Below are 27,281 nucleotides of genomic sequence, written 5' to 3' on the forward strand. Positions count from 1 at the left end.
ACCGCAACCTCTGCCTCCTGGGTTCAGGCAATTCTCCTGCCTCAGCCTCCTGAGTAGCTGGGATTACAGGCACGCACCACCATGCCCAGCTAATTTTTTGTATTTTTTGTAGAGACAGGGTTTCACCATGTTGACCAGGATGGTCTCGATCTCTTGACCTCGTGATCCACCCACCTCGGCCTCCCAAAGTGCTGGGATTACAGGCGTGAGCTACCGTGCCTGGCCCATGGCTGCTTTTTAAAATACACACCCCAGGCTCCAGGTATTATTTACTATTTCCCTAATAGGCCGATTTGGTTTGCCTGTGTCCCCACCCGACTCCCATAATTCCCACAAGTTGTGGGAGGGACCCAGTGGGAGATAATTGAATCATGGGGGTGTTTTCCCCCATACTGTTCTCGCGGTAGTAAGTCTCACGAGATCTGACAGTTTTGTAAGGGTTTCCCCTTTTGCTTGACCCTCATTCTCTCCTGCCTGCTGCCATGTAAGACTGAACTTTCACCTTCTGCCATGATTGTGAGGCCTCCCCAGCCACGTGGAACTGTGGTTCTATTAAATCTCTTTTTCTTTTTAAGTTACCCAGTCTTGGGTATGTCTTTATCAGTGGCATGAGAATGGACTAACACGTGGGTTATTAAGGAAATGCTCTTTTGTCTTGTGTCTCCTTAGAATGGCCCTTGCTGGCTTGTCCACCTGGAGAACTTTGGCTCATTCCTCAAGCCCCAAGTTCAAGCTCTTCTTCCTCTGAGGATTTCATAGGCCCGGCCAAGCAAAAGCCTCCCCTGCACCTGCAGCACCGTCATACTGAATTTCTCCACTGCAGCAGTGTTAGCCTGCATGGGCAGTCATTTAGAAAAAGTCCAGCTTTCCTGCCACACTGGGGAGTCCTTTGAGAGAATAATCCAAGTAGTCATCCCTCTATTCTCTGCATCTAATCCAGGGGCAGGTAAGCAGCAGAACTTAACAGATATTTGCTGGATGAAGTAAATAAATGCGTTAGAACGTAAGCACTCAGAACAAAGTCTGTTCCTCTAAGAATAAAGCTCACAGCTTATGAAAAGTCATTGAGATACAGAAATATCAGAGCATTATTCTGGGTGAGAAAAGCCAGTCCCCCAAGTCTATATATGATTTCATTTATATAACATTCTTGAAATGCAAAATTATAGGAACAGAAAACAGATTAGAGATTTCCAAGGGTTGAGGAGGAGGTGCGGTGGGAGGGAAGTGGATGTGGCAATAGAAGGCAACTTTTATAGGGATCTCTGTGATGATGGAAATATTCCGTTATGACTGTTAATGTCACAGCATGCTTGTGATGTCATACTATGGTTTTGCAAGATGTCAACACTAGGAAAAACAGTAACAAGACATGGGGTCTCTCTGTGTTATTTCTTACAATTGCATATTAAATGATGATTATCTCAAAATAAAAAGTTTAGTTACAATTGTCTATTAATTGATAATCATCTTAAAGTTCAAGTGAAGGAAAAAAAATTTCAAGGATGATCATGACAAAATCAACAAAATACGTGCGAGTGCTTGATGACATCATACTGGTCAGAAAAGTGGATTAGTTTCAACATTGTCATGAACTCTACTTGCCGGAGTGATCAAGAATGAGTGTCCCTCTCTTATTAGGGGGCTTCCTCTCAGGCTCATACTTGGGTTTCCATGTGCTTTCCAAGTCACCTGGACTTAGCCATGGAGACTAAGACTTACTCTGTCCAGAGGATCCCTGGTGCATGCATGGCACAGCTTTCTTTTTTTGTAAGATGGGTCTTGCTATATTGCCCAGGCTGGAGTGCAGTGATATGATCTCAGCTCACTACAACTTCCGCTTCCCGGTTTCAAGTGATTCTCCTGCCTCAGCCTCCCGAGTAGCTGGGATTACAGATGTCTGCCACCAAGCCTGGCTAATCTTTTGTATTTTTAGTAGAGATGAGGCTTCACCATGTTGGCCAGGCTGGCCTTGAATTCCTGACCTCAGGTGATCCACCTGCCTTGGCCTCCTGAGTAGCTGGGACTACAGGTATATGCCATCACGCCTTACTAATTTCTTGAATTTTGTAAAGACAATGTCTCATGATGGTGCCCAGGCTGGTCTTGAACTCCTGAGCTCAAGCCACCTTCCTGCATTTGCTTCCCAAAGTGTTGGGATTACAGGTGTGAACCTCCACACCTGGCTGAGCTGCCATATCCAGCATGGCACAGCTTCTTATGGGAGTTAGGACAAGTAGATGTCTTGGATGTGCCCAGAATGTCTACAACAAATATACTGGGAACAGGGATGACACAACCCTGCTGACCCTGAGTGATCCTAATTCTGTGAGATTGTAGCATACAACCCAACGTGTTTATCTACAGTCAGACTGGATGGCTGGCAACACAACACCTAGGGAATGTCCATGGCCTTGAAACTCATCATTCGCTAGAGTAATTTTTTTTTTTTTTGAGATGGAGTCTCGCTCTTGTTGCCCAGGCTGGAGTGCAATGGCGCAATCTTGGCTCACTGCAACCTCCGCCTCCCAGTTTCAAGCAATTCTCTTGCCTCAGCCTCCTGAGTAGCTGAGATTACAGGCATCTGCCACCACTCCTGGGTAATTTTTAGCATTTTTAGTAGAGACAGGGTTTCACCATGTTGGCCAGGCTGGCCTTGAACTCCTGACTTCAGGTGATCCACCTGCCTCAGCCTCCCAAAGTGCTGTGATTACAGACATGAGCCACCACGCTTGGCCAAGTAATGTTCTTACCTGGACAGAAGCTTTGAAAATGCTGGCCCTTACATCCCGGCTCCTTGAAAGAGAGGCAGTGCAAGACACGTGTGGTAGTGACAGGGTGCCTGGTTCAAGGGGGATGTGCATTCTTGCTCACGTCCAGGGTTTCTGACTGGGATCCTGGAATGACCTGTGACTTACCTGAATCAGATGAGCTGCACTTTCTGGGCTGCCATATCGAAGGTCATGTCCGTTGATGGCTAACACGCGGTCGTTCTCTTCGAGCTGACCATGTCGATCTGCCACACCGCCATTCAGCACGTTGAAGATGAACACTCCAGGCTCATCCACCTTGCGCACCAATTTTATTCCAAGCTGCTCCTCGGGGCTACTTTTGTTGAGAATCACATGGAAGCTGTCATCCCGGGGTCCGTAGCCATCCAGGGCCTGTCCATTGTTCCTGCTGCGGAACTTCTGCTCACGCAGCACGGTCAGCCACAGCACCTGGCAGGGCTGCCGCAGGAGGCGCAGGGCGTAGTTGTGAGGGACATTGCTGATGTCCATCCCATTGACCTGGGGGCAGGTGGAACAATCATGCGGTCAGCTCCACCTGCCACAACCCTTCCTGAAAGGTCCAGGCCCACAGCACAGCCAGGATCCTGTCTTTAAAAACTGCTCTGCTCTCCCCCCTCATCCTGTGTCCAATAACCACACGTTCCAACCGCATTTCTAACCCTGTTCTCTCCCAGTGTGCCTGCTGCACCTCTCCAGGCCTCTGGGAGTAGACGCCATCTTTCTCCACCTCGTTCTTACCTGAGCCCACATACTTATTCACAGAATCCTGGCCTTCATTCCTGTTGTCATCATTTTTTAGCCAGCAGAAAGAGAGGGAAGGAAGATGAGGTAGGAAAAAAGGCAAAAGAAAAGCATTTTTCACATTCACCTCATTCAAATGATTGCATAAATGGCTGCGTAAGCCGAGTTGACATTTTCTTCCCAAAAATCTCCAACTGAATTTTTCTTCCTGGGTCAACGCATACCAGCACTTCCAGTCCGCACCACTGCATGTGAATGTAGATGTGGTAGTGTGCGAGTGAGGGTCTGCGCGTATGTGAGCACGATGGAGTGTATGTGCGTGTGATACTGTGTGTGTACGCATGGGAATGTGTCAGGTTTCAGGGTGATCCTCTGCAAGGTTTTTTGCCTGTGTTCTCAGCAAAAGGAAGAAATCCTCACACAGTTTGAAACAAACTAATATGAAAGGAAGTTTCTAGGCTTTTTTACTGAAAGGTTAGATCAGGAGCCTGAGGCAGGAGAATCACTTGAACCCGGGATGCAGAGGTTGCGGTGAGCTGAGATCCTGCCATTGCACTTCAGCCTGGGCAACAAGAGCGAAACTCTGGTTCAAAAAAAGAAAGGCTAGATCTCTTTATAAAGCTCCTTAAACAAGCTTAAGCTCAGCCCTCTCATTTGTGCCTCATAATGATGTGTAGGGCCGATACTGCACGGGGCTTTCTGGTTTTAATTTCCCTGGCTACACAGGCCCAGCCTGGAGGCTGCAGACCCCCCCTGTTAGTCATCACCCTGGAAGAAAACAATTTCACAGCAAGTGCTGCACTCTGTGCTTGAGGAAGGAGGCCCCACAGAGGAGAAATAACTCTCTTGAATTTCTGTAGTTTGATAAGGTTTCTTGTATTTGCAGCTAATGGTGAGAGAAGGCTTAGAATGAGCTTTACAAAGGCCTTCCTTGAGGACACATTCTTTAGTGCAGTTCTGGAGGTTCCCTCATGCAAAAGCAAAACTCACCACCCTTGTCCAAGCACAGGTGAGTAGAGCACCCAAAGTGGCAGGGCCGGGTTCCCCCATCACCTACAGGCCCAGAGAAGGTCAGGGGAGTCAGGGTCACCTGCTAAATAGTCCTGGCAGCCCCTTTGCCTGTAAGCACCAGTTGAAGGCCACAGAATCAAAATGTTTTGTTATGCAACCCTCCCAGGCAGCATAGTTTCCACTAGAACTGGGAGGCAGCCTTGCTCAGTGTCGCTGATTGTACTGCTGACTGCTCCGGGGGCCCTGTCTTATGCTCCACCTCGGAGGTCAGCGGGAATTTCAGCATTTCTGTGAAAACTGCTTTAGGTTATTTCTCCTCTTATTCCAATCAGTTTGCCAAAGAAACAGCTCATAATGTGACAGAAGCCGGTCCCTCAGCAACCTAGAAGGGATAGGAGGGGATAGAACTGTTATCCGAGTATCAGCTTGAAAATATATGAGCAGGGAGGGGTTTCTTGTCAAACACTGGACTTCTGTCTGATAAACAGCTCTTTATCCTTTCTGTTCTGGAAATTCCTCCTTAAAGTCCTTCCCCTTAACCAAGCCTCAGAGAACAGTACACCCAAAGCATTCTATTCCAACACCCGTCTCCCCTGGAATGTCTCTGGGTTGGTGGAACTAGCATAGAGATTACTTTTATTTTCACAGAGGGCCATAAGACTACAGGAAATTGACTTTCAAAGAGGTGATTGTGATTAGCTAAAATACAACATGTTCTATTAATCTGCTATAACAACAATTTAAGAAGATATAGATCCCAGTTTTATTTTATATTAACGCTCTTTAAAAAAGAGATAAAAGAAGGAGGAGGCGGAGAAAGGGAATGAAGAGAAAATGGAAAAAGCTAGAAGGGAGAAGGAAGGGGGAGAAGAGGATACAGACAAAGTGATATAGAGATAGAAGTATTTATATATAGAGAGAAAGCAGGGAGAGAGTCAAAGAGCAAGACAGAGAGGAACAAAGATCTCAATTAAATGACAAATCTGAGAGTCATAAAACAGTGGAAGATAACTGTCCACATTTATTTTACTATTTTCCCGCATTCATCTATCCACCTATCCAATTATTTGCTCAGAAGCCTTTTTTATATCAAGCCCCTAGCTGCAGCCCCACAGCCACAGTCTCTACCTTTAGAATGATGTCTCCTGGCAGTAGCCGGCCGTCTCTGGCAATCACCCCATCACGATAAATGTGTTGGATAATGATATGGACCAGTGGGGTTTCACTACCTCCCACCAGCCTAATGGAGAGGCTTTCACTGGGATCCACGCGATTGATCTTGATGCTGGTAATTTCACCATCTGGAATCAGGTGGTACAACCGTGGAAAGACTGAAATGGACAAAGAGTGTTTATTTAAGACACCCACCCAATGGACCTTTCCAACTACTCTCCTTCTTGCCAAACTTCGGTTTCAGCCAAACTAAACTATTCGTTGTTCCTCATACATGTTTTCCATTTTCCTGCCTCTGTGCCAATGTAAGTTTCTCTGCTTGGAATGTTTTTCATCCCGCGCAATTTTTCCTTCAAGGCCCTTCCAATTAAACTCTACCCTGATTCCTCCTTCCCTTGCTCGAAACAGCCCATTTCCTATAAAGGTTTCTAGCTATTTCTCATGGCACTCAACCCATTATTGTTGTTTTTTTTTTTGAGATAGGGTCTCACTCTGTTGCCCAGGCTGGAGTACAGTGTCTCATTACAACTTCCGCCTCCTGAGCTCAAGTGATCCTCCCACCTCAGCCTCCCAAGTAGCTAGGACTACAGGCACATGCCACCACTCCTGGCTAATTTTCATATTTTTTTATAGAAATGGAGTTTTGCCATGCTGCCCAGGCTGGTCTTGAACTCCTGAGCTCAGGTTATCTGCCCACCTCGGCCTCCCTAAGTGCTGGGATTACAGGTGTGAGTCACTGCGCCCAGCTTATACTCATTTCTTGTATACCTCATATCATGCCCATAATACCTGCGGGCATAACCTCTGGCTGTTCTGAGGTTCTCTACACATATCTCTGCATGCAGAGGCCTTCAGCTGAAGTTTATTGAATTAATAGAAATGAATGAACAGTTTTTAGTGGAATGAACTGCAGTTTTATCACTTGCTTATTGAGAGGTAAAAAACAGAACCAATTTGCCATATTGCCCTCTCAGATCATTTTGAAAATTTATTCCTTAAAGACTCTGCTTTTCAGGCTTGGGGAATCAACAGTCCATTCTACCAGACATTGTTGCCAACAAATGGAAGAGGGCTGATTCGTGATTAAGAAGAGGCCAAGGTCTAGTTGGTTGCCTTGTGCAGTTCATCCCTGGTTTGCCTGAAATCACTGAATTCAGAGCAAGGAAATTCAAAGATCACAGGCTGGTGTTTTCAAACTTTCTCTCTTTATATATATGTATATGTATATGTGTGTGTGTGTGTGTGTGTGTGTATATATATACATATATTTTCTTTTTTTTGAGACGTAGGCTTGCTCTGTTGCCACACTGAGTGCAGTGGTGCGATCTTGGCTCACTGCAACCTCTGCCTCCACCAGGTTCAAGCCATTCTACTGCCTCAGCCTCTTGAGTAGCTGGGATTATAGGCATGTGCCACCATGCCCAGCTAATTTTTGTATTTTTTAGTAGAGACGGGATTTCACCATGTTGACCAGGATGGTCTCGATCTCTTGACCTCGTGATCCACCCACCTCGGCCTTCTAAAGTGCTGGGATTACAGGCGTAAGCCACCGCACCCGGCCCAAACTGTATTTTTTCATTGATGAATCTGCTTTCGCCATGATATCTCTCCTAGCTCTCTTCTCATCTCTCATCCCATTGTGACCACACAGAAAACAGCTGCTCTAATTGTCCTGCTGCTTGACAGTGAGAGTCAAACTCTACAAGTGAGGAAGTTTAAGGCTGAGAGAAGGGGAGACAAGTAACTGGCTGGACATCTCAAAGTGAGGTGGCCCTGAGAGCCAGCTCACAGCCCAGAGCTCCTGTGACCGGGACTCTCTGCCAGGTTTCCCTGGAGCCAGGCGTTCACAGCCAGGCCAGAGCCCACAAGTGATTCTCTCTATGGACCAATGAGCCAGCAGAACTGGCTGGCACCGTTTTTCTTCACTTCAGTTTGAATAGAAGTGTTCAGAGGGGACACCAACAAGTGATGGGAACAAGCCACGCCTAGTTTGGTGGGAAAAGTGGCTCCTCCAAGTGGCTAGAGGCTAAAGTTTGAACGTGAAGGGCTGAGACACTTCTGTCTTCTGTAGGTGCTGACAGCTGCCTTGCTCTAAGAGTCTCCTTTCGTTATGGCATCTGGAAAGATCTCACACGGCAGGCCTGCTTCTGGACAGTCTGCTCCTTGTGAGCATTTTCAAAACCCGTGACCTTAGTCCATTTTCCCTAATGAATTAGTGAGTACTCAACTCTCTAAGAACAATAAAGAATTAAAGTTATTTCTAAGTATTTGAGAGCAGGGTTAACAAAATAGCTTAGTGGTCAGAGGAAACTCGAGATGTTGCAAATGTGTGTCTTTAATCTCTATACTGATGGAACTGAAGTGACTGCGTAAGGCAGGGGTCGCTGGCTTCATCAGAAGTTCCTGGTACTAACAGTACTTGGGTGACTGACTTCAATGAATGTTAAACTACTTTGGTCATATTAAGTAGGCTATACCGCAGGCACTTGCTAGAACATGTCTGGTACAACAAGGGAATGGAAAAAGAATTCATCCTGAGCAAAGAAAGATTTGGAAATAATCACAAAAGCCAATTTTCCCTCCCTCATTCCCTCTCCCTTGTCACCTTCTTTTCCAACAGATATACAAAACCACACTACCAAACCTAAACCTCTAGGGAATGTTTGATTTGATAGCTTGAAAAGACATATCCATTCACACTTGGAAATGATGTTAGAGCAACAGCCAATGAGATCCTAGTGACCTTAAAGAGATAAAAATTTTTGAACTGCAAAGTTATGTTGTTTTCTTTCTGGAAAGAAAAGAATTTGCTCAATATTATGTGCTTACTCAAGGACTAAATGATAAAATAATCTTATTAGCTGAGAGTTTATTATAGGCCGACATTGAGCTAAGGTATTGGAATGCATTTTTTGTTTAGCCTTCATAATAACCCTATGATATAGATTGTAATAATATGTTTTTTTTTTTTCTTTTTGAGAGACAGGGTCTCACTCTGTCACCTAGGCTGGTGTGTAGTGGTACAATCTTGGCTCAATGCAGCCTTGACCTCACAGCCTCAGGCGATCCTCCCACCTCAACCCAAGAAGCTGGGAGTATAGGTGTGTGCCACCATGTCCCACTGATTTCATTTTTTTTTTTTTTTTTATAAAGACAAAGTCTCACTATATTGCCCAGGCTGGTCTCAAACTCCTGGGTTCAAGGGATCCTCTCACCTTGGCCTCCAAGTCCTAGGATTACAGATGCCAGCCACCATGCCCAGAGTCAGCTCTGTTTTTTTAGATGAAGAAACACTGAAGCTTAGAGCAGTTAAGCAACCCAGCCAGGGGGTCACACAGTTGATAAACAGTGGCCCAGTCCCTTTACCAACATTAAAAAGATGGATAACTGTAGGTTGCTAGAATAATGAGGCCCCCTGGCCATTTTTGAAAGCTTTGTTGCCTCATAATTTCTGTGAAGACGTTGATACCAGCCTAGCTAAGTCTTTTTTTTTTTTTTTTTTTTTCTTTTTTTTTTGAGACGGAGTTTCGCTCGTTACCCAGGCTGGAGTGCAATGGCGCGATCTCGGCTCACCGCAACCTCCGCCTCCTGGGTTCAGGCAATTCTCCTGCCTCAGCCTCCTGAGTAGCTGGGATTACAGGCACGCGCCACCATGCCCAGCTAATTTTTTGTATTAGTAGAGACGGGGTTTCACCATGTTGACCAGGATGGTCTCGATCTCTTGACCTCGTGATCCACCCGCCTCGGCCTCCCAAAGTGCTGGGATTACAGGCTTGAGCCACCGCGCCCGGCCGCTAGCTAAGTCTTAACACCTCACTCCATTCTGGAGTTACGGTTTCATGGTGTGTCTGAGGAAATCCAGTCCCTCCCATTCCAGCCCCACTGCACGTGGAACATGGCTGCTATCTTTGTCTTCTGGAAACATGGCTCCAATCCTCAACACAATAACTCTACACAAGAGCTCCCAGGTGTGTTCACTGCCCCCAAATCAAGTACAGACTGCTAAATAATAATCAGGACACACTGTGATCTGACCTTCACGTCATCTCCTATATTGGTCTGGGAAGAAAATGATGTGTTCTATATTATTTCCTCAATCAAGGACTAAAGAATATAATAATTATTAACCGAGAGTTTATCGTACACTGGCATTGAGCTAAGCTACTTGAATGCATTTTCCAACACACAGTCAGCATCCCAACATCCATCCAAGTCATAAGCCACTTCTTAAACATGGATTACACTGTCCCCTATGGCTGCTGTGGTCATTACTGTATACTTCATTCTTCATAGTACAGGCATACCTCAGAGACATTGTGGGTTTGGTTCCAGACTGCTATAAGAAAGTGAGTCACATCAATTTTTTGGTTTCTCTGTGCTTACAAGAGTTATGTTTAGACTGTACTGTAGTCCAGTAAGTGCACAACAGCAGGTTTTTAAAAACATACATACCTTGATTTAAAAATACTTTATTGCTAAAACATGCTGTTTAGTGATCATCTGAGCCTTCAGCTAGTCGTAGTCTTTTTGCTGGTAGAGGGTCTTGCCTTGATGTTGATGGCTGCTGACTGATCACAGGGGTGGTTGCTGAAGGTTGGGAGTGGCTTTGGCAATTTTTAAAAATAAGACAAAAATGAAGTTTGCCACATCAACTGACACTCATGAAAGATTTTTATGCAGATTCTCTGTAGAATGCAGTGCTGATGATAACATTTACCCTTCAGTAGAACTTCTTTCAAAATTGGAGTCAATCCTCTACTAACCTTGCTGCTGTTTTATCAACTATGTTTACGTAATGTTCTCAATCTTTTGTTGTTTCAAACATGTTCATGCCATCTTCAGCAGGAGTAGTTTCCATCTCAAGAAACCACTTTCTTTGCTCATCCATAAGAGGCAATTCTACATTTGTTCAAGTTTTATTATGAGATTGCAACAATTTGGTCATATCTTTAAGCTCCACTTCTAATTCTAGTTCTCTTGATTTTTCCACCACATGTATAGTTACTTTTCTCCACTGAAGTCTTGAACCCCTCAAAGTCATCCATGAGAATTAGAATCAACTTCCTCCAAACTCCTGTTACGGTTGCTATTTTTAACCTCCTCCCATGGATCACGAATATTATCTGTGGCATCTAGAAGGGTGAATTCTTTCCAGCAGGTTTTCAATTTTCCTTACTCAGATCCATCAGAGGAACCTATCTATGGCAGCTATAGCCTTTCAAAATCTATTTCTTAAATAATGAGACTTAAAAGTAGAAATTACTCTTTGATCCATGGTCTGAAGAATGGATATTGTGTTAGCAGACATGAAAACAACATTCCTCTTGTACATCTGCATTGAAGTTGTTGGGTAACTAGGGTGCATTATCAATGAGTAGTAATATTTTGAAAGGAATCTATCTTTCTGAGCAGTAGGCCTCAACAGTGGGCTTAAACTATTCAGTAAACCATGCTGTAAAAAGATGTGCTACCATCCAGGCTTTGTTGTTCCATGGATAGAGCACAGGCAGAGTAGATTTTGCATAACTCTTAAGGGCCCTAGGATTTTTGAAATGATAAATGGGCACTGGACTCCACTTTAAAGTCACCAGCTGCATTAGCACCGAACAAGAGAGCCAGTCTGTCCTTGGAAGCTTTGAAGCCAGGCATTGACTTCTCTCTAGTTAAGCAAGTCCCAGATGGCATCTTGTCCCAATATAAGGCTGTATCATTTACACTGAAAATCTGTTGGCCAGGCGTGGTGACTCACACCTGTAATCTTAGCATTTGGGGAGGCCGAGGTGGGTGGATCACCTGAGGTCAGGAGTCCAAGACCAGCCTGACCAACATGGCGAAACCCCGTCTCTACTAAAAATACAAAAAAATTAGCCGGGTGTAATGGCGCATGCCTGTAATCCCAGCTTCTTGGTAGGCTGAGGCAGGAGAATCACTTGAACCCAGGAGGCAGAGGTTGCAATGAGCTGAGATAGCGCCACTGCACTCCAACCTGGGCAACAGAGTGAGTGAGGCTCCGTCTCAAAAAAAAAAAATCTTTTCTAAAAAAAAAAATCTGTTTAGTGGTGCCACCTTCAATGATCTCAACAAGATATTCTGGATAACTTGCTGCAGTTTCTACATCAGCATTTGCTGCTTCGCCTTGCACTTTTATGTTACGGAGATAGCTTCTTTCCTTAAACCTCATGAACCAACCTCTGCTAGCTTCCAACTCTTCTCCTGCAGCTTCCTCACCACTCTCCTCCTTCACAGAATTAAAGGGAGTTAGGGTCTTCCTCTGGATGAGGCTTTGGCTTAAGGGAATGTTGTGGCTGGTTTGTTCTTCTATCCAGTTCATTCAAACTTTCCCTATCAGCAATAAGGCTGTTCGCTTTGTGAGTAATGTGTTCACTGGAAGTAGCACTTTTAATTTCCTTCAAGAACTTTTCCTTTGCATTTATAACTTGGCTGTTTGACACAAGAGGCCTAGCTTTCAGCCTATCTTAGCTTTCAACATGCCTTCCTTACTAAGGTTCATTTCTAGCTTTGATTATAGTGAGAGACATGTGGCTCTTCCTTTCACGTGAATACTCAGAGGCCATTGTAGGGTTACTAATTGGCTTAATTTCAATACTGTTGTGTCTCAGGGAGGCCCGAGAAGAGAAAGATGGGAAAATGGCCAGTGAAGCAGTCAGAACACACAATGCTCACTGATCTATAAGGACGTGGTTCATGACACGCTAAAACAATTACAATAGTAACGTCAAAGCTCACTGATCACATATCACTGTAACAGATATAAAAATAATGAAAAAAGGCCGGGCGCGGTGGCTCACGCCTGTAATCCCAGCACTTTGGGAGGCCGAGGCGGGTGGATCATGAGGTCAAGAGATCGAGACCATCCTGGTCAACAAGGCGAAACCCCGTCTCTACTAAAAATACAAAAAATTAGCTGGGCACGGTGGCGCGAGCCTGTAATCCCAGCTACTCAGGAGGCTGAGGCAGGAGAATTGCCTGAACCCAGGAGGCGGAGGTTGCGGTGAGCCGAGATCGCGCCATTGCACTCCAGCCTGGGTAACAAGAGCGGAACTCCGTCTCAAAAAAAAAAAAAAAAAAAAAAAATAATAATAATAATAATAATAATGAAAAAAGTTCGAGATGCTGCAAGAATGACCAAAATGTGACATAGAGACATGAAGTGAGCACACGCTCTTGGAAAAATGATGCCAATAGACTCGTTCAATACAGAGTTACCACGAACTTTCAATTTGTAAAAATAAAAATGAGGTATGCTTTTATTTTCTTTCAGTCTTGAATAAATCCCTTGACGCCGGAAACTACATTTTATATTCTTTATATAAAATGACAGCCCACATAGGCCAGTGCCTTACATATAATAATCTCTTTTATAAAGGTTTCTGTAATAAATATGAAAATAAATCTTATTCAAGATAACTTTTTTTTTTCTTTTGAGATGGAGTCTCCCTCTGTCACCAAGGCTGGAGTGCAGTGGCACAATCTCAGCTGACTGCAGCCTCTGCCTCCCAGGTTCAAGTGATTCTCCCGCCTCAGTCTCCTGAGTACCTGGGATTACAGGTGCCTGCCACCATGCTCTGGCCAATTTTTGTATTTTTAGTAGAGATGGGGTTTCACCATATTGGCCAGGCTAGTCTCGAACACCTGACCTCAGCTGATACTCCCGCCTCAGCCTCCCAAAGTGCTGGGACTATAGGAGTGAGCCACCACTCCCAGCCCAAGTAGTAGAGAATTTTACATGGAGTCTTTACATGGAATTGAGGAGTCTTTAATAAGAGGAAGAGACTGGTGGAAATGAAGTTATAATCCTTTCATTTAGCCATTGTACAGAAATTTAGTGGACACTTATGTGCCAGACACTGTGCTAGGCCTTAAGAACAAAGACTCAGAAAAGGAATCCCTGCACTTTGACATATAGTTTCATGAAATGTGATCATCGTTGATACAGGTACTTTAAAAACACATAAGAAGAGGGCTGAGGGATTCAGTGTGGTTTCTAGAAGGAGGTAAAGCTTCCACTAAACCTGGAAGCAGGAATGTGAACGTCAGCTGAAAGGAGAGTGGGAGTGCAGGCTGGACAACAGAAGGGAGGTGAGAGAAAGACATACAGCATTTACAGGTCTGTAATAAGCTGAGAGCTGTTAGAGCAGCAGCGTGTACATACAGGGTGAGAGGCGATTATGAATCAGTATACAAGAAAAGGTCTTATAAGGCTGCTCATGAATTTTGAGGGCATAATACATACAGTGGTTTGGGCTATGCCTCCCAACTCCCAAGAGTAGAGGGCAGTATAACCCAGGGGCTAAAATAGTCGCTGGAACCAGAGGACCCGAGTTAAAATGCTGGTTCTGCCATTTTCTACCGGGGTTCCTGGGCTGGTTACCTAATCCCTCTGGGTGCCCGTTTTCTCGTCTGTAAAATGGGAATGATAGTCCCATCCCCTTAACATTATTGTCACATCTAAATGGCTTAAAACACTATGTGCATACAGAAAGAGCTCAATTTTTTTTTTAAAGCTATTACTACTACTTTAAAGTTCTAACATAAAATAAAAAGGACAGCAGGATTGTATTTCCTCAGCTCCATTTATATTGGGAAAAACATATGGGATCTAAGACTCAATAGCTTCCTTTGCATGAATTCTACAGCCATGTTACCTAGATTCAAAGTTTAGCAAGGTAATTTGGGACAAACTAAGTAACCTCTCTGTGCCTCAAATTTCCTCGTCTGTAAAACAGTGTAAAATAGTAGCACTGGGCACAGTGGCTCATGCTTGTAATCCCAGCACTTTGAGAGGCAGAGGTGGGTGGATCACCTGAGGTGAGGAGTTTGAGACCAGCCTGGCCAACATGGCAAAACCATCTCTACTAAAAAATACAAAGAATAGCTGGGCGTGGTGGCAGGTGCTTTTAATTCCACCTATTCGGGAGGCTGAGAGAGGAGAAGCACTTGAACACAGGAGGCAGAAGTTGCAGTGAGCAGAAATTGAGCCATTATACTCCAGCCTGCGTGACAAAAGCAAAACTCTGTCAAAAAAAAAAAAAGAAAAGAACAGTAGCTAGCTCCATAGGGTTGTTGTGAAGCTTAAGTGAGGAAATGCATATAAAACACTCAGCACCACACCTCACATGTGGTTGAAAGAGTAAGAAGAGCAAATATATATTGCATTTATCACATGCCACTCATTGTTTTAAATGCTTTTCACTCATTAACTATAATTATTCTTCTTCATAAGCATAACACTAGCACCTGAAGGTAAGGGTTTCAATACTTTTTTCTTCCATCTATGTAAAAAGATGATAATAATTTCTGCCTTAAGCTGCTTATGTGAGAATCGGGCTAATCAAAGTAAAAAATATTCTATACTCTTGGGAAGAGAGGGGTCACAGAAGGTGGGTGGTGATCAGATTGCATCATCCCTGAAGTCACCCTGGAAGCCCAGCCCATATCCTTCCAGCCTTGTAGGGAGTTCATTTACCTTCAGGGGCAGTGGTGTTTTCAGAATTTTCCCTGCCCTGGTCAGCGTGGTTGGCAACTGTACTCCCGCTCTTTGTCCTTCGAAGAACACTCAAAGCTCGATTTATTTTTTTAAAAGATCTGCTTCTAATAGAGGATCTTTCAAAAGGCCGTGCTGAGGAAAAGAGAGGAACAGTAGTTATGATTTAATAGAAATCATCATTTACACATATATCTGATAAGATATATACAATAAAACATTAACGGTGACTACCTCTAGGTGGTAGGATTGTAGAATTTGCTTACCTGTATTTTCTAAGTTTTCTACAGTGAAATATGTAGGACTTGTTTAAAATCCTGCTTTTCTTTTTTGTTTCTGGGCTGAACTGAATACAATAGCACTTTTCTTGAGCAGTATGGCTGAGAAATTACTGACACTGCAGGAGTGATGAATCATTAAGTCTCGTTTCAGCCCCTTTCACCAAGTCAGATTACACACAGTTTTAATGATCGGAGGTACTTGTGGTTCATTTCACTTTGGAGAATTGGACATTGACTTCCTGCCAAAACTACCAGAATGATTTCCCCTTAAAAAAACATTTCTAGAACTTTCCACAGTTAGTATTCCACAGAGGGCAATCCCAAGCCAAGGAGCCCATTCCTGGACAACCACCCATTTGACTCACCCCTAGTTCGGTTGCTCCGGCCAGAGTCCACTGGGCTGATTGCTGGCTGACTGTCCTCCGCCGTGGACACGTAGGCAGGGTTGTCTAGGCCAGGTTCGTCTGTCATTAAGGGGATGGTGGCAGCTGGAGAAACCTCCGGGAAGGGAGCCGTAGCCGTGAGGCTCGCACAGCCGTCTGGACAGCCATCTTGCGAGCGCCTCTTCCTGTCTTTGGTCAGGCCGTAGTGGGAGGCACCTTTACAGCTGTAACAAAACCAGTGGGGAGGTGAGGAAGAGCCGGCTCAGTCAGACCTCTTCAAATACAATCGATGAATGTAAAATAGGCTTGTTGGACTTGGAATCTGATTTGCCTGCCCCTCTATCCTCTCTTCCCTTTTCACGGGTGGGTACTCAACACACATTTGCCAACCAAGTGAATTCACGATTTGAGATTTTTTAAAAGATGCCCACTGTATTCTCTTAAAGCAATCTCTACATCAGCTGCTGGAATGCAAATGTATTCAAGTCGCCATGGTGTCTACATGACCAGCGCTTGAGGTTGGCGATGTTCAACTGTTTGGTAATTCCTGCTCGCTGGTGTTTACTTTGACCCTGAAAGCCCTTAGTCACACTCTCACTCCTTTCTTTTGGATTTTGTTCCCACAGCACTACATAAATATGAAGCTCCTCCCAGATTCCATATTTAACTGTCCACGGAAACACAATCGCCCTCGCCACAAAGCCACAGGAGTTAGTTCAGCACTGCTATCCTCTGGTGGCAGCTTGGTGGCTTCCATTCTCTTTCTCTGGGCTGGTCTGGGAGGGCCTCTCTGGTGCTGGGGGCTCCCGTGACCTGAAAAGTGTCATTCATTGCTATGTTGTCTAGCACTAAGAGAGTAAAACAGCTTTTGTGGTTTTTAGCAAAAACATATTTGTCTCTACCCATTCACTGTCCATGTTATAAAAAAAAAATCCAAAAAACCCCACAAAAAACAAACTTTGTGAGAAAGGCAAGTTATTGGTGCAATAGAGAGAAGTTGAAAAAGAACAATTCTTGAGGCTCAGGAGACCAAGATTTGAGCTGATCTAGGTCCGTATTTTGCCTTGAACATGAACACTGCCACTGGGCAAGTCATTTCAGCACACAGGCTAGGTTTGGGTCAGGAAATGGTGATTTAACTATCTCACTGCACTGTGGTGGGGGTAGCTACAGGTAGTCACTGCAGTTCCTATAGTTGTGAAGGCAAAAATCATACCATGAGCCCCTTTAAGAAGTGTCCATTTGCATATGATGAATGTGTTAATTATAAATTCTTATCAATTCATTAGGCAAAATCCTGTATGATTGAGCTATTTTAAATAACCCTTTGAGATCCTACTTGAGGGATGCTTCATGTTTTTAAAAATAGATGAAATCAAAGGTCAATCTAGTGATATGCTCACATGATTTGTATTGCCCATAAAACCACAGAAATGGCAGGATGGAAGGTCCTATTGTCTAGATCCAAATCCTTGCTCTGATATTTACGTAGCTGGGTGATCTGGGGAAAATTTATTTACCTGGTTAACCTTCCCAATTTGCATATACTTTCTGGATTGCTGTGAAGTTTGATCAACATTAAGTCTTATCAGGAATGTAGTGCTTTTTGCCAAAAGTACTAGAATGCAAATTCATTAAAGTCATCATGACTACATGACTACAATCAGATCTGATGAGATTGTAGCTATTTGTTAGACATGTTAAAGCACGAAAAGAGCATCTTAGTCTAAGTCCATCTTAGACTATTTCATCCAACCGAAGATGCTCTTTTCAGCCTTTAACATGTCTGAGATCAGGATGCATGTGTAATTGATGGGCTTGTGTGGTTTCTGTTGCCAGGCAGCAGTCATGATGCAGATGCCACCATCCCAGCATGGCAAACCCAGTTGTATATGCACCTCTTGTCACTTCCACTGAGTCATCTACATGCTTGGTATTACACTAGTGAGTTTAACTGCCATTTGAACGTTTTAGAAAAGATTACATCATGATTCAGTACTAGAATGAAAAATTATCGAAAGCCTCAAAAACAGAGCAATTGGATATTGATGAAGCACATATTCATTGTTAGAAGCAGAATCACAATTCCTATTTTCTTGCAAAGGGACAAGCAAATGTTTTATTTGCTTAGAAAGATACCCCTAAGGGGATGCAAAGCGGTGTTACATTTTGTTATTGAGAACACTCAAAAAGGATTGCCTATTTCATGCCAAGCAACACAGCCAAGGGCAGAAGCTGCAGCCAAACTCATCTGAATGGATTTCAAAGCTACAAGAGTCTGGTGTGACCAATCTATGCCTCATGGGGATATGTCTGGTGTTTGGGGATTATTTAACTGATGGGACATTTTTAAATGTCCTCTTTGCTGGTATATAAAACATGCTATATCTTATCATCAATGGCATCTTAGATTAGATGAAATGTGGTTTTAATATTAGCAGAAAAGGAGTCTGGTTATACAACCCTGTGTCCTCATCTTCTAGATGAGAAAACAGGCCTCCAGCTTACACTGCTAGTGCTTGTCCTCAACTGGAGGAGTTCAAACTCTTTGCCTGAATTCGTGAGGTTTTACTGTACTGATTAGCTGCATTGGCTTGGAATTGTTTTGCTTAAAATAGCAAAGGGGTTGATCTGGGAAACTCAGATTGGTGAAACACCGTGTGATGGAAAAAATAAAAGCCAACTTGCACTTTAGCAGCTCCAAAGTCACGAACACATGAATGAAACACTTCCAGGCAGGCTGGCAGTATTTGGTTAGCAGTGCATGGAAAGGAAGTTCCTAGCTGGTCCGGAAACTGTTTTTGAGGAAGCAGCAATGCCCTTGACCATGTGTCCTGCCAGAGTAGGAAGGTTATTTTCCAGTTGGACAAATGGCTGGCAAAGGCACAAACCATGGTTTTGTTGGGGGAACACAACATATCCTAATAAAAGAAAGTGGCACCTTCCTCTGCTGCCCCATCAATGAAGAGGGTTATGGTATTTTTAAAATATCTGAATCCCAGATTATGTCATAAAAAAACCACTACACTTTCAAATTCTTGGGGTTCTAAAGATAAGTTTTTGAGTCCAGGAAAGGAAAACTTCATAAGGTAGGTAAGTAGCTTTTCCTTTGGTCTCATATCACAGCTGTTCTTAGAAGAGCTGGGGAGGGTGCAAGAGTCTTATTTTACATATTCAGACTCATATGTTTTGTGTAATAAAGTTTCTGCTGATACACCTCATACTTGTGTAATGTTAGCTTTCTCCAGCATCTTGGCTTAGCCTGAGCCCGAGGCAGAGTGATGTATGAAGGTAGCAGCTTGGACTTACTAATTATCGTTTTGTGGTGACTAATACTGGGGCAGCCTGATTTACAAGCATGAAAGAGGGAAGAAGCGGGGGAAGAGCTGATTAGCATTGGCCAGGACAGGAACATACGGTGAATCTTGGGTTGTGTTCAAAGCAAGCAGGATTTATGCTTCCTTTCAGTTACTCTGAGCACAAAGTACTCTCAGGTGGTGATGGGCGATGGCCATGAACTTGAAGGATGAATATAAGGAACACAAAAACCACTTTTCAACCAAACCACAAACTTTGGATGTGCTGTTCATTCAAATGAGCAACTCTGAACAATCAGTTTTCTTGGGAGAACCTGAGCTCTTTTGTCAAAGTGAGTGGAGGTAAATCTGTCTTAGTAGAAGAACACTAATACTCAATGCCAGAATTTTTGTCTCTTTTAGGGTTGGCGTGGGGATAAGATGAGAAAATGAATCTCCTTCCTGCAAAACTTCTAAGCCTGAGTTCACTGCTAATGAGAGTTGGAGATGAGACACAGGAGGGACCCCAGACGTAATGCACAGAGGTTCTGATGGGGTATCGTCTGCAGAGGTCACCCAACGGGGCAGTATGAGCTGGGTTCCCGTGAAGAGTTCCTTTCCGACGTTGAACTTATCCACTTAGAATAAGAGTTGTTCACAAAGCGAGCCTCAATACTCATCATCATCGTTCAGCTGTACAACCTCCCTTTGATCTCTCCAACTTTCTGTAAATTCTTTCTCTTGGTTCACTTCTGTATTAGCAAACATTGAGTCAACTCTCACTTTGGGTTCATTCATTGCCCAGTGTGATCTGACTTCAAACATGAGCTTGCAAACTCATATGCTCATCAGGTGAGGAAACAAGGGAAGGAAGGCCACTGGGGACCACGGTGAGCGGTGCTGCTTGACTTAAAAACACAGTGGCTTCCCCACCCTTCCCTGTTAAAAAGGCTGGCCCAGTGTTGCTGGAGTACCTTGGAAGCAAAAATCTAGTTTTCAGTGTAAAATCTCTCAATTTGCTAAATGGTAGCAACACATTCGAAAATCTTAAAAACACTGTGTGGTCCAAACGAAACACATCTGCAAGGCAGCTCTAGCTCCAGAGATGGCACATTCCAATCTCTGGTAATAAAAAAAAAAACTGCCAATACGAGTAGATGGTATCCATTTTTCTTTATTCAGTCCTCCAGAAAGCAACATTACCCTCCTGTTCCTCCAATCTTCCTCCCTCCCCACTGTTTGTGTGTGCGCGTCTGTGTGTATGTATGTCTGTGTGTGTGCATGCATGCAGAGGGGAGACGACCCCTAAAGGGGACTTTCCTATAATTATTTGCCCTGGCCTCATTTCTGATCCGAGTCCAAAAATGAGACTAATTTTTCAACTGTATTTCTTTCACTCATGAGAGCACTAATAGTTGGCCTATAGCTATTATTTAATGAGAAAGGGAGACACTCAGCCCTAATGAATGTATTCTTTCTTTCAGGCAGAGAGAATCAAGATTAGGGTACTCTGTAGAGAAGTGAGTCTCCTTGCCAACAGCTGGATTTTAGGCATTTTCTGCTCCACTGAATGGGATGAGTGATTCTGAAACTTTGCCCCAGGTCGGGTTCCTGGGGCCAGGCTGGGAGACTGTGCTACCAGAAAGAAGATGGTCACTGGGAGGCTATAATGGGCTCTCCCTGAGCACTCGGATGAACCTAGAGGCTGAGTATGGACCTCGGTAATGTGTGCTTAGCCCCCAGCTCCATCTCCATGGCCAAACCCTGGCACTGGTCCTCCGGATGCCACATCTCCATGGCTTTGCAATGAACCCCGGTCTATCCCTCTGCCCTTGGTCTAGCCCTCCAGCCTCCACCCCACTGCATCTTAACCACAGCAACAATTTTTTTTTTTTTACTCAAAAACTGCCCAAGGAAATGTTCTCATCACTTCAGGATCGAGTCCCAACTCTATATACTGACATTCCAGGCTTTCCCCGATCCATATTATCAATCATGGTCTCCTGCCTACAAATCTGGCAGTCCAGCAGGCAGTCTGGCAGAAGACAGCTCGTATCTGTTGATCTTTTTTAACATATTATGCTTTATGGGATGTGGTTTCATTTAAGCTTCCCACTTGTCCTGAGTAATACCACCTCACTTCACAGATGAGAGGACACTACAAGGGAGAAATGCCTTCTCTGAGTTCAGAGTGGAGCTAGACTCTGAAGCCAGGCTGTGTGGGTTCCATGCTTTCTCCCCTTACCTGGCCTCCCCTGATCCCTAGACTCATATCAAACTGCCCATTCCGTGTCATCACTCAGATGTCTAATGGGCAGCTCAAACTTAACACTTTCATCCTCCCCGCCAAAGTAGCTCTTCCCGCATCTGTGTTGTTAAATAGCACCTTATCTGTAATTCAGGCCAAAAACCTCAGACCCATCCTTGATTTCTTTCTCTGGATACCCCAAATACAATCCAGCATGAAACATTCAGAATCTAACTACTTTTCATCACTGCCACTGCCACCACACTGGTCCAAGACACCATCAGTGCCTGGATTATCCCAACAGTTTCCCAAGAAAGCGGGGTCCCGCTTCCACACTTGTGTTGCCTGCCCATCTATTCTCAACAGAGCAGCCACAGTGATCTTTTCATAACGGCTCTCCATTTTACTAAAGCATGAGGTCCTTACAATGGTCTACATGACCCTCTATTTTGTCTGTTGTGACTTCTGACTTCTGCTCCATCCCTTGCTCATACAGTGCCCCTGCTAGTCCTCAAACTTGCCTACCATGTTGCTACTTCTTCAGGGCCTCTGCACGTTGCTGCTGCCTCAGATACTCAGATATACCGTCCCCAGATTCCCACCCAGTTTGCTCCTACATCTCCTTCAGGCCTCTTATTAAAATCTGTCTTCTCTTACCACCTGATATAAACAGCGGCTTCTTTTCTGGCACATCCTGTCCCTGCTTATTTTCTCTCAATGGAATGCAAGCTCCAAAAGGCAGGAATTTAGGTTCTGCTTTGTTAATTGTTTTATCTCTAGTGCCGGAGACAATGACTGGCATATAGAAGGTGCTCAATATATGACTTTTAAATGAAGAAACGACTTTTGCTGATGAAAGAGCATGTTCCTAAACCATTGGGTTATATTAGTCCATCTTTACACTGCTGATGAAGACATACCCAAGACTGGGTAATTCATAAAGAAGAAGAGGTTTAATGGACTCACTGTTCCACCTGGCTGGGGAGGCCTTACAATCATGGCGGAAGGCAAGGAGGAGCAGTCACTTTCACAGGGCAGCAAGCAAGAGGGCTTGTGCAGGGGAACTCCCCTTTATAAAACCAGCAGAGCTCGTGAGACTTATTCACTACCATCAGAAGAGCATGGGGGAACTGCCCCTTAATTCAGTTATCTCCTACTGGGTCCCTCCCATGACACGTGGGAATTACGGGAGCTACAATTCAAGATGAGATTTGGGTGAGGACACAGTGAAACCATATTGGGGTGAAATATCTAAATTGGCTATCTACACTAATCAAGTCATCTGTGTTTCTGCCCAGAAGAAGTATCCCCGGCTTGGACTACATGGTCTCAGTGTAAAGACTGCACCACACCATCTTCAAGTTAAGGGCTCTGAACCATGAACACGACATAGAACTATCCATGTTTAATGAGTTCCGGGATATTGACCTCAAGAGAACATTTAGCTGACCAATTAAGCTAAACATTTTAATTTTAAAAATTATTTAATTGAGGGACAATATTTTAAAGCCTAAATACCCCATCCAAACAACATACTTATTCAATCTAAATCAAAATGCAGCAATATTTACTATACCAGAAACCATGATTCAAGGCTATTTCACATAGAGATGGGAATTAACCCCTTGGGGGAAAAAAAAAGTCTAGTTCCACAATCATGTCAGTAGAACCAAACTTTGAAAACGTAGGCTGTCTCTCTCTCCAGGACTGAGATGGCTTCCTCACATTGGTGCCTGGGAAGTGTTGGCTCATTTATGCCCACTGGTCAAGACACATCAGCTCTGCCTTGGCTAACTGGTTAGCTGTGGGCAAGCTGTGGCCACAGAGCTGTATAGTAAACATTTTTTCAATTGATCTGAGCAACTGTCACCCTTTTGGTTTTCTGTTGATTGAAATTACTGCATTGGGAATTGTGGGATTCAATCGCACAGCCCTGATAATGCATAATTACTTGTGGTCAATTGTGATATCAATGCTAGTCTCTTTTTTCTTCTAGCAAGCTCATGATTTCCCTGCACTTCTTTTTTTTTTTTTTTTTTTTTTTTTTTTTTTTTTTTTGAGATGGCGTTTCGCTCGTTACCCAGGCTGGAGTGCAATGGCGTGATCTCGGCTCACCGCAACCTCCGCCTCCTGGGTTCAGGCAATTCTCCTGTCTCAGCCTCCTGAGTAGCTGGGATTACAGGCACCCGCCACCATGCCCAGCTAATTTTTTGTATTTTTAGTAGAGACGAGGTTTCACCATGTTGACCAGGATGGTCTCGATCTTTTGACCTCGTGATCCACCCGCCTCGGCCTCCCAAAGTGCTGGGATTACAGGCGTGAGCCACCGCGCCCGGCCCGCACTTCAACTTAAGACCAAAAAAACAAAACAAAACAAACAAAAACGGGAAGGAAAGACTGACTTAAGAAATCGATATTTTTTTCATGTATTTCCTTGGTAATTTTGATGATTCTACTCGCTGAGTTTAAGAAGCATTATGCATGTCATAAAACTAATGGATAATGACCATAACCTTCCTTTGAGGGGTTATGCTGCTAAAGTGGGTTTTAATCATAATATTGAAATACATTTTTCAATGAACACTCATAGGAAGTTCTCCTAAGAAAGATGGCACAGCACAGTGGAAAAAGCACGGGCTTTCACTTTTTAAGCATCTGGATGTGAATTCTAGGTCTGCCTTATGGGAGGGCCTCCTAAGAAGGCAGTTCTACTGGCTCTGCAAATTTGGACTTAATTCCTCTGAGCCTTGTTTCTCATACATAAAATAGGCCCAGTGTTTATTTACCATGAGGTTTAAAGATTCACATACAAGGCTGGGTGTGGGTTCATGCTTAAAATCCCAGGGCTTTGAGAGGCTGGGGTGGAAGGATCGCTTGAGGCCAGGAGTCAGAGAACCATAGCAGGACCTATATTCTACAAAACAATTTTAAAAATTAGTGCTGGGCATGGTGGTGCATGCTTGTAGTGTCAGCTACTCAGGAGGCAGAGGCAGGAGGATTGCTTGAGCCAAGAAGTTCAAGCCTGCAGTGAGCTGAGCCATGATCAGGCCACTGCACTCCAGCCTAGACAACAGAGCAACATCCTATCCATCTCTTTTAAAAAAAGAATCATGCAAAATGCCCAACAGTACCTGGAATATATCGTAGCAATTCAGTAACCAGTAACTAGCATAATTATTATGTAACATCAAGGCATGTTAGATACTGTGGATGCAAAGAAAACTACTTGGGACATGAAAACACCTCGATGCCACACTATCAGAGACAGGGAGAGAGAGATGGAGGTATGAGCCAAGTGTCAAGAGAACTCAGAGGAAAGGATTACTAATTCTGCTTGGGGTAATTGGAGAAGACTTCTCAGAAGGGTGAAATCTGAGCTGAGTCTAGAAAAATGAGTGACATTGGTTTAGCAGACGAGGTATGAATGCTATATTCAAAAGCTCCAAGGATGCAGGTGCGTGGCAGGTGCCAGGAACGGTAGATTCAGTTCAGGGTTTGTCCCATGTGACACAGAAAGGGGAAAGAACAGAGCTGAAGTGAGATGCAAGAGGAGGAGCATGTTGGTGGTGCTGCTGGGGATGAAACCCAGGACACCTGATGACCAGTCCATCTACCTATTTCTGGGGTTCATTACGCCTAAACCAAACTTTGTAAAATATGGAAAATAAAATATTATCCAGCCTGGGCAACAGAGCAGGGCCCTGTCTCAAAAACAAACCAAAACCCTGTAATTCCATCCCCAGAGAAAACTGCTAATGTGTTAGTATTTATTCTTTCTATCTTTTTTCTATGCATACACACACACACTTCTGTATGTTTAGGTTTTTGTGTTGACTGTATTGTCAGTATATTAATATGCACGTCCCCCTCCCTATCCAGTGGTTCTTAACCTTGGCTGAACAATAGACCCACTTGGGAAGATTTTTTAAAATCTAGCCTATGAGGTACCTCAGGTCAATCAATCTCTCGGGGTGGGTCTGCTAAACATCAGATACAGCCAAACAACTGCACAGATCTCCAATTAGATTGAAGAATAGGACCCTCCAGAGAGCTTCCAAGGAGACACCAACCTAGGCATGGGTTTATGTTCCTGACGAAGAATAAGGATTGTTATAAAGAATTCTATTTTGAACTGTGAAAGTAATTTCAAGTTGTATTTTTTTTTTTTGAGACCTTAATTTCAAGCTGTATTTTTTTTTTTTTTTTTTTTTTTTTTGAGACAAGGTCTCACTATGTCACCCAGGCTGAAGTACAATAGCGTGGTCTTGGGCTCACTGTAACCTCTGCCTCCCGGGTTCAAGTGATTCTCCTGCCTCAGCCTCCTGAGCAGCTGGGACTGTAGGTGCATACCACCATGCCTGGCTTATTTTTGTATTTTTAGTGGAGACGAGGTTTTGCCATGTTGGCCAGGCTGCTCCCGAACTCCTGACCTCAAATGATCCACCTGCCTTGGCGTCCCAAAGTGCTGGGATTACAGGTGTGAGCTACCATGTCTGGCCTCAAACTATATGATTTTATATGAGATATGCACATCTCATATGATATCAGATAGTGGCCTATTAGTAGAAGACTAGGGATTTTTCTGCTTCTTAGGTAAATTTGGAAATACGGTTTTTGCATCTCCAAACGAAGACAGACCCAGATGCATTGCAGAAATCACTCTGCACTTAGGTAGTTTTAGACACTTGAAACAATTAAGTAACCCTCTTTACTTTGCTAATTACCCTAAAATACCCAGTGAGGGCTCCATTCACATTGTCCTACCATCCTCCTGCTTCTCCTGCCAGTGATAGAGGATTTGGTTATTTATAGTAATGGATTAAGTTGATTAGGATACTAAGAACTTACATTCAGAAGACATCTTTCTTTTCTATTGACTTAATTATAATATGGCTGGTCAGCCTAGTCTTAAATTGACCATCAATTGGATTACATAAAACTGACATTTTAGATAAGGGTCTTTGTTCTTCCAGAAAACCAGGAGATTTGGTTCATTGCTCTCTTACTGTTAATAGTATTAATATGTTTTGAGAAGATACAGTTTCATTAAGAAATCGTTCTACAGTTCAAATTATAGTATTTTTTTTCTCTTCTAAAATTATAGTCAAAGCTTTCACTAGACGTTAATACACCGTGGTCATTATCTTGTCTAATCTGTGGTGGATTTGAAGAGCTAGTGGTGAAGAACGGTGGTTTCCTGTCCTAGAAATAACCAAAGACCCAGGCTTGAAGGTGGCAGAAAAAGTAGCACTTGGGGAACAAATGTTTGTCGAGACCTGTACTACCCTTTCACACACGGTATCTATCACATGTAGTTCTCACCTCCAAATCCGAGGACCAAGGTGGTACTGTCTCCATTTTATAGGTAATAGATTCAGAGAAGCTAAGTCATACAGTCAAGTAGGCCCAGATGATTTTTCTTAAACTGCATTCAATTCTAACACAACCAGTAAAATGACAGATCAAGAAATGAAAAACAGGTCTGCAATGCTTTAAGCCTACGTTCTTTCTAGTACCAGTCAATGTTACCTCCAGGGCTCACTCAATTCCTAGAAAGTGAATTGGGTTTCTGAAAAGACTACCAATAAGGTTTAGGGGAAATAAACATAGTCGCAGCCATTTGGGTTCTGCACAAAGATGCCCAACTGAGGAACTGAAGGGCTGACATACAGCAACCGCTCTGTTTTCCAAGAGGCATGCTAGCAGGAGATGCATCTGTCAAGAGAAAGAAACCCTTTCTTTGCAAAACAAACTGTTCACTTGCCAAGGGGGTGCTTTCTTCTGATTTTCACATGTTCTAGGGATGCTTTCTTCTGATTCACACATGATCTAAGACTTCCTCTTATGGTGT

The 27,281-nt window shown here is 43.7% G+C and overlaps 1 protein-coding gene across 4 annotated transcripts in view; it reads right to left on the minus strand.

Annotated features, from left to right (window-relative positions):
* LNX1 (ligand of numb-protein X 1) overlaps positions 1-27,281 on the minus strand; it is a 124,792-nt gene that overhangs the window by 34,967 nt on the left and 62,544 nt on the right. For all 4 annotated transcript variants that reach the window (XM_064367101.1, XM_012441094.3, XM_012441095.2 and 1 more), the window contains 4 exons: positions 15,869-16,110; positions 15,205-15,357; positions 5,673-5,875; positions 2,919-3,290 (listed from right to left, as the gene is read on the minus strand). In XM_064367101.1, the coding sequence (XP_064223171.1) occupies positions 2,919-3,290; positions 5,673-5,875; positions 15,205-15,357; positions 15,869-16,110 (970 nt within the window). The remainder of the gene's footprint in view (positions 1-2,918; positions 3,291-5,672; positions 5,876-15,204; positions 15,358-15,868; positions 16,111-27,281) is intronic.

This window comes from Aotus nancymaae, unplaced genomic scaffold, assembly GCF_030222135.1.
Source record: "Aotus nancymaae isolate 86718 unplaced genomic scaffold, 86718_ANA_hifiasm-v0.15.2.pri h1tg000006l, whole genome shotgun sequence".
In the NCBI taxonomy this organism is placed as follows: domain Eukaryota; kingdom Metazoa; phylum Chordata; class Mammalia; order Primates; family Aotidae; genus Aotus; species Aotus nancymaae.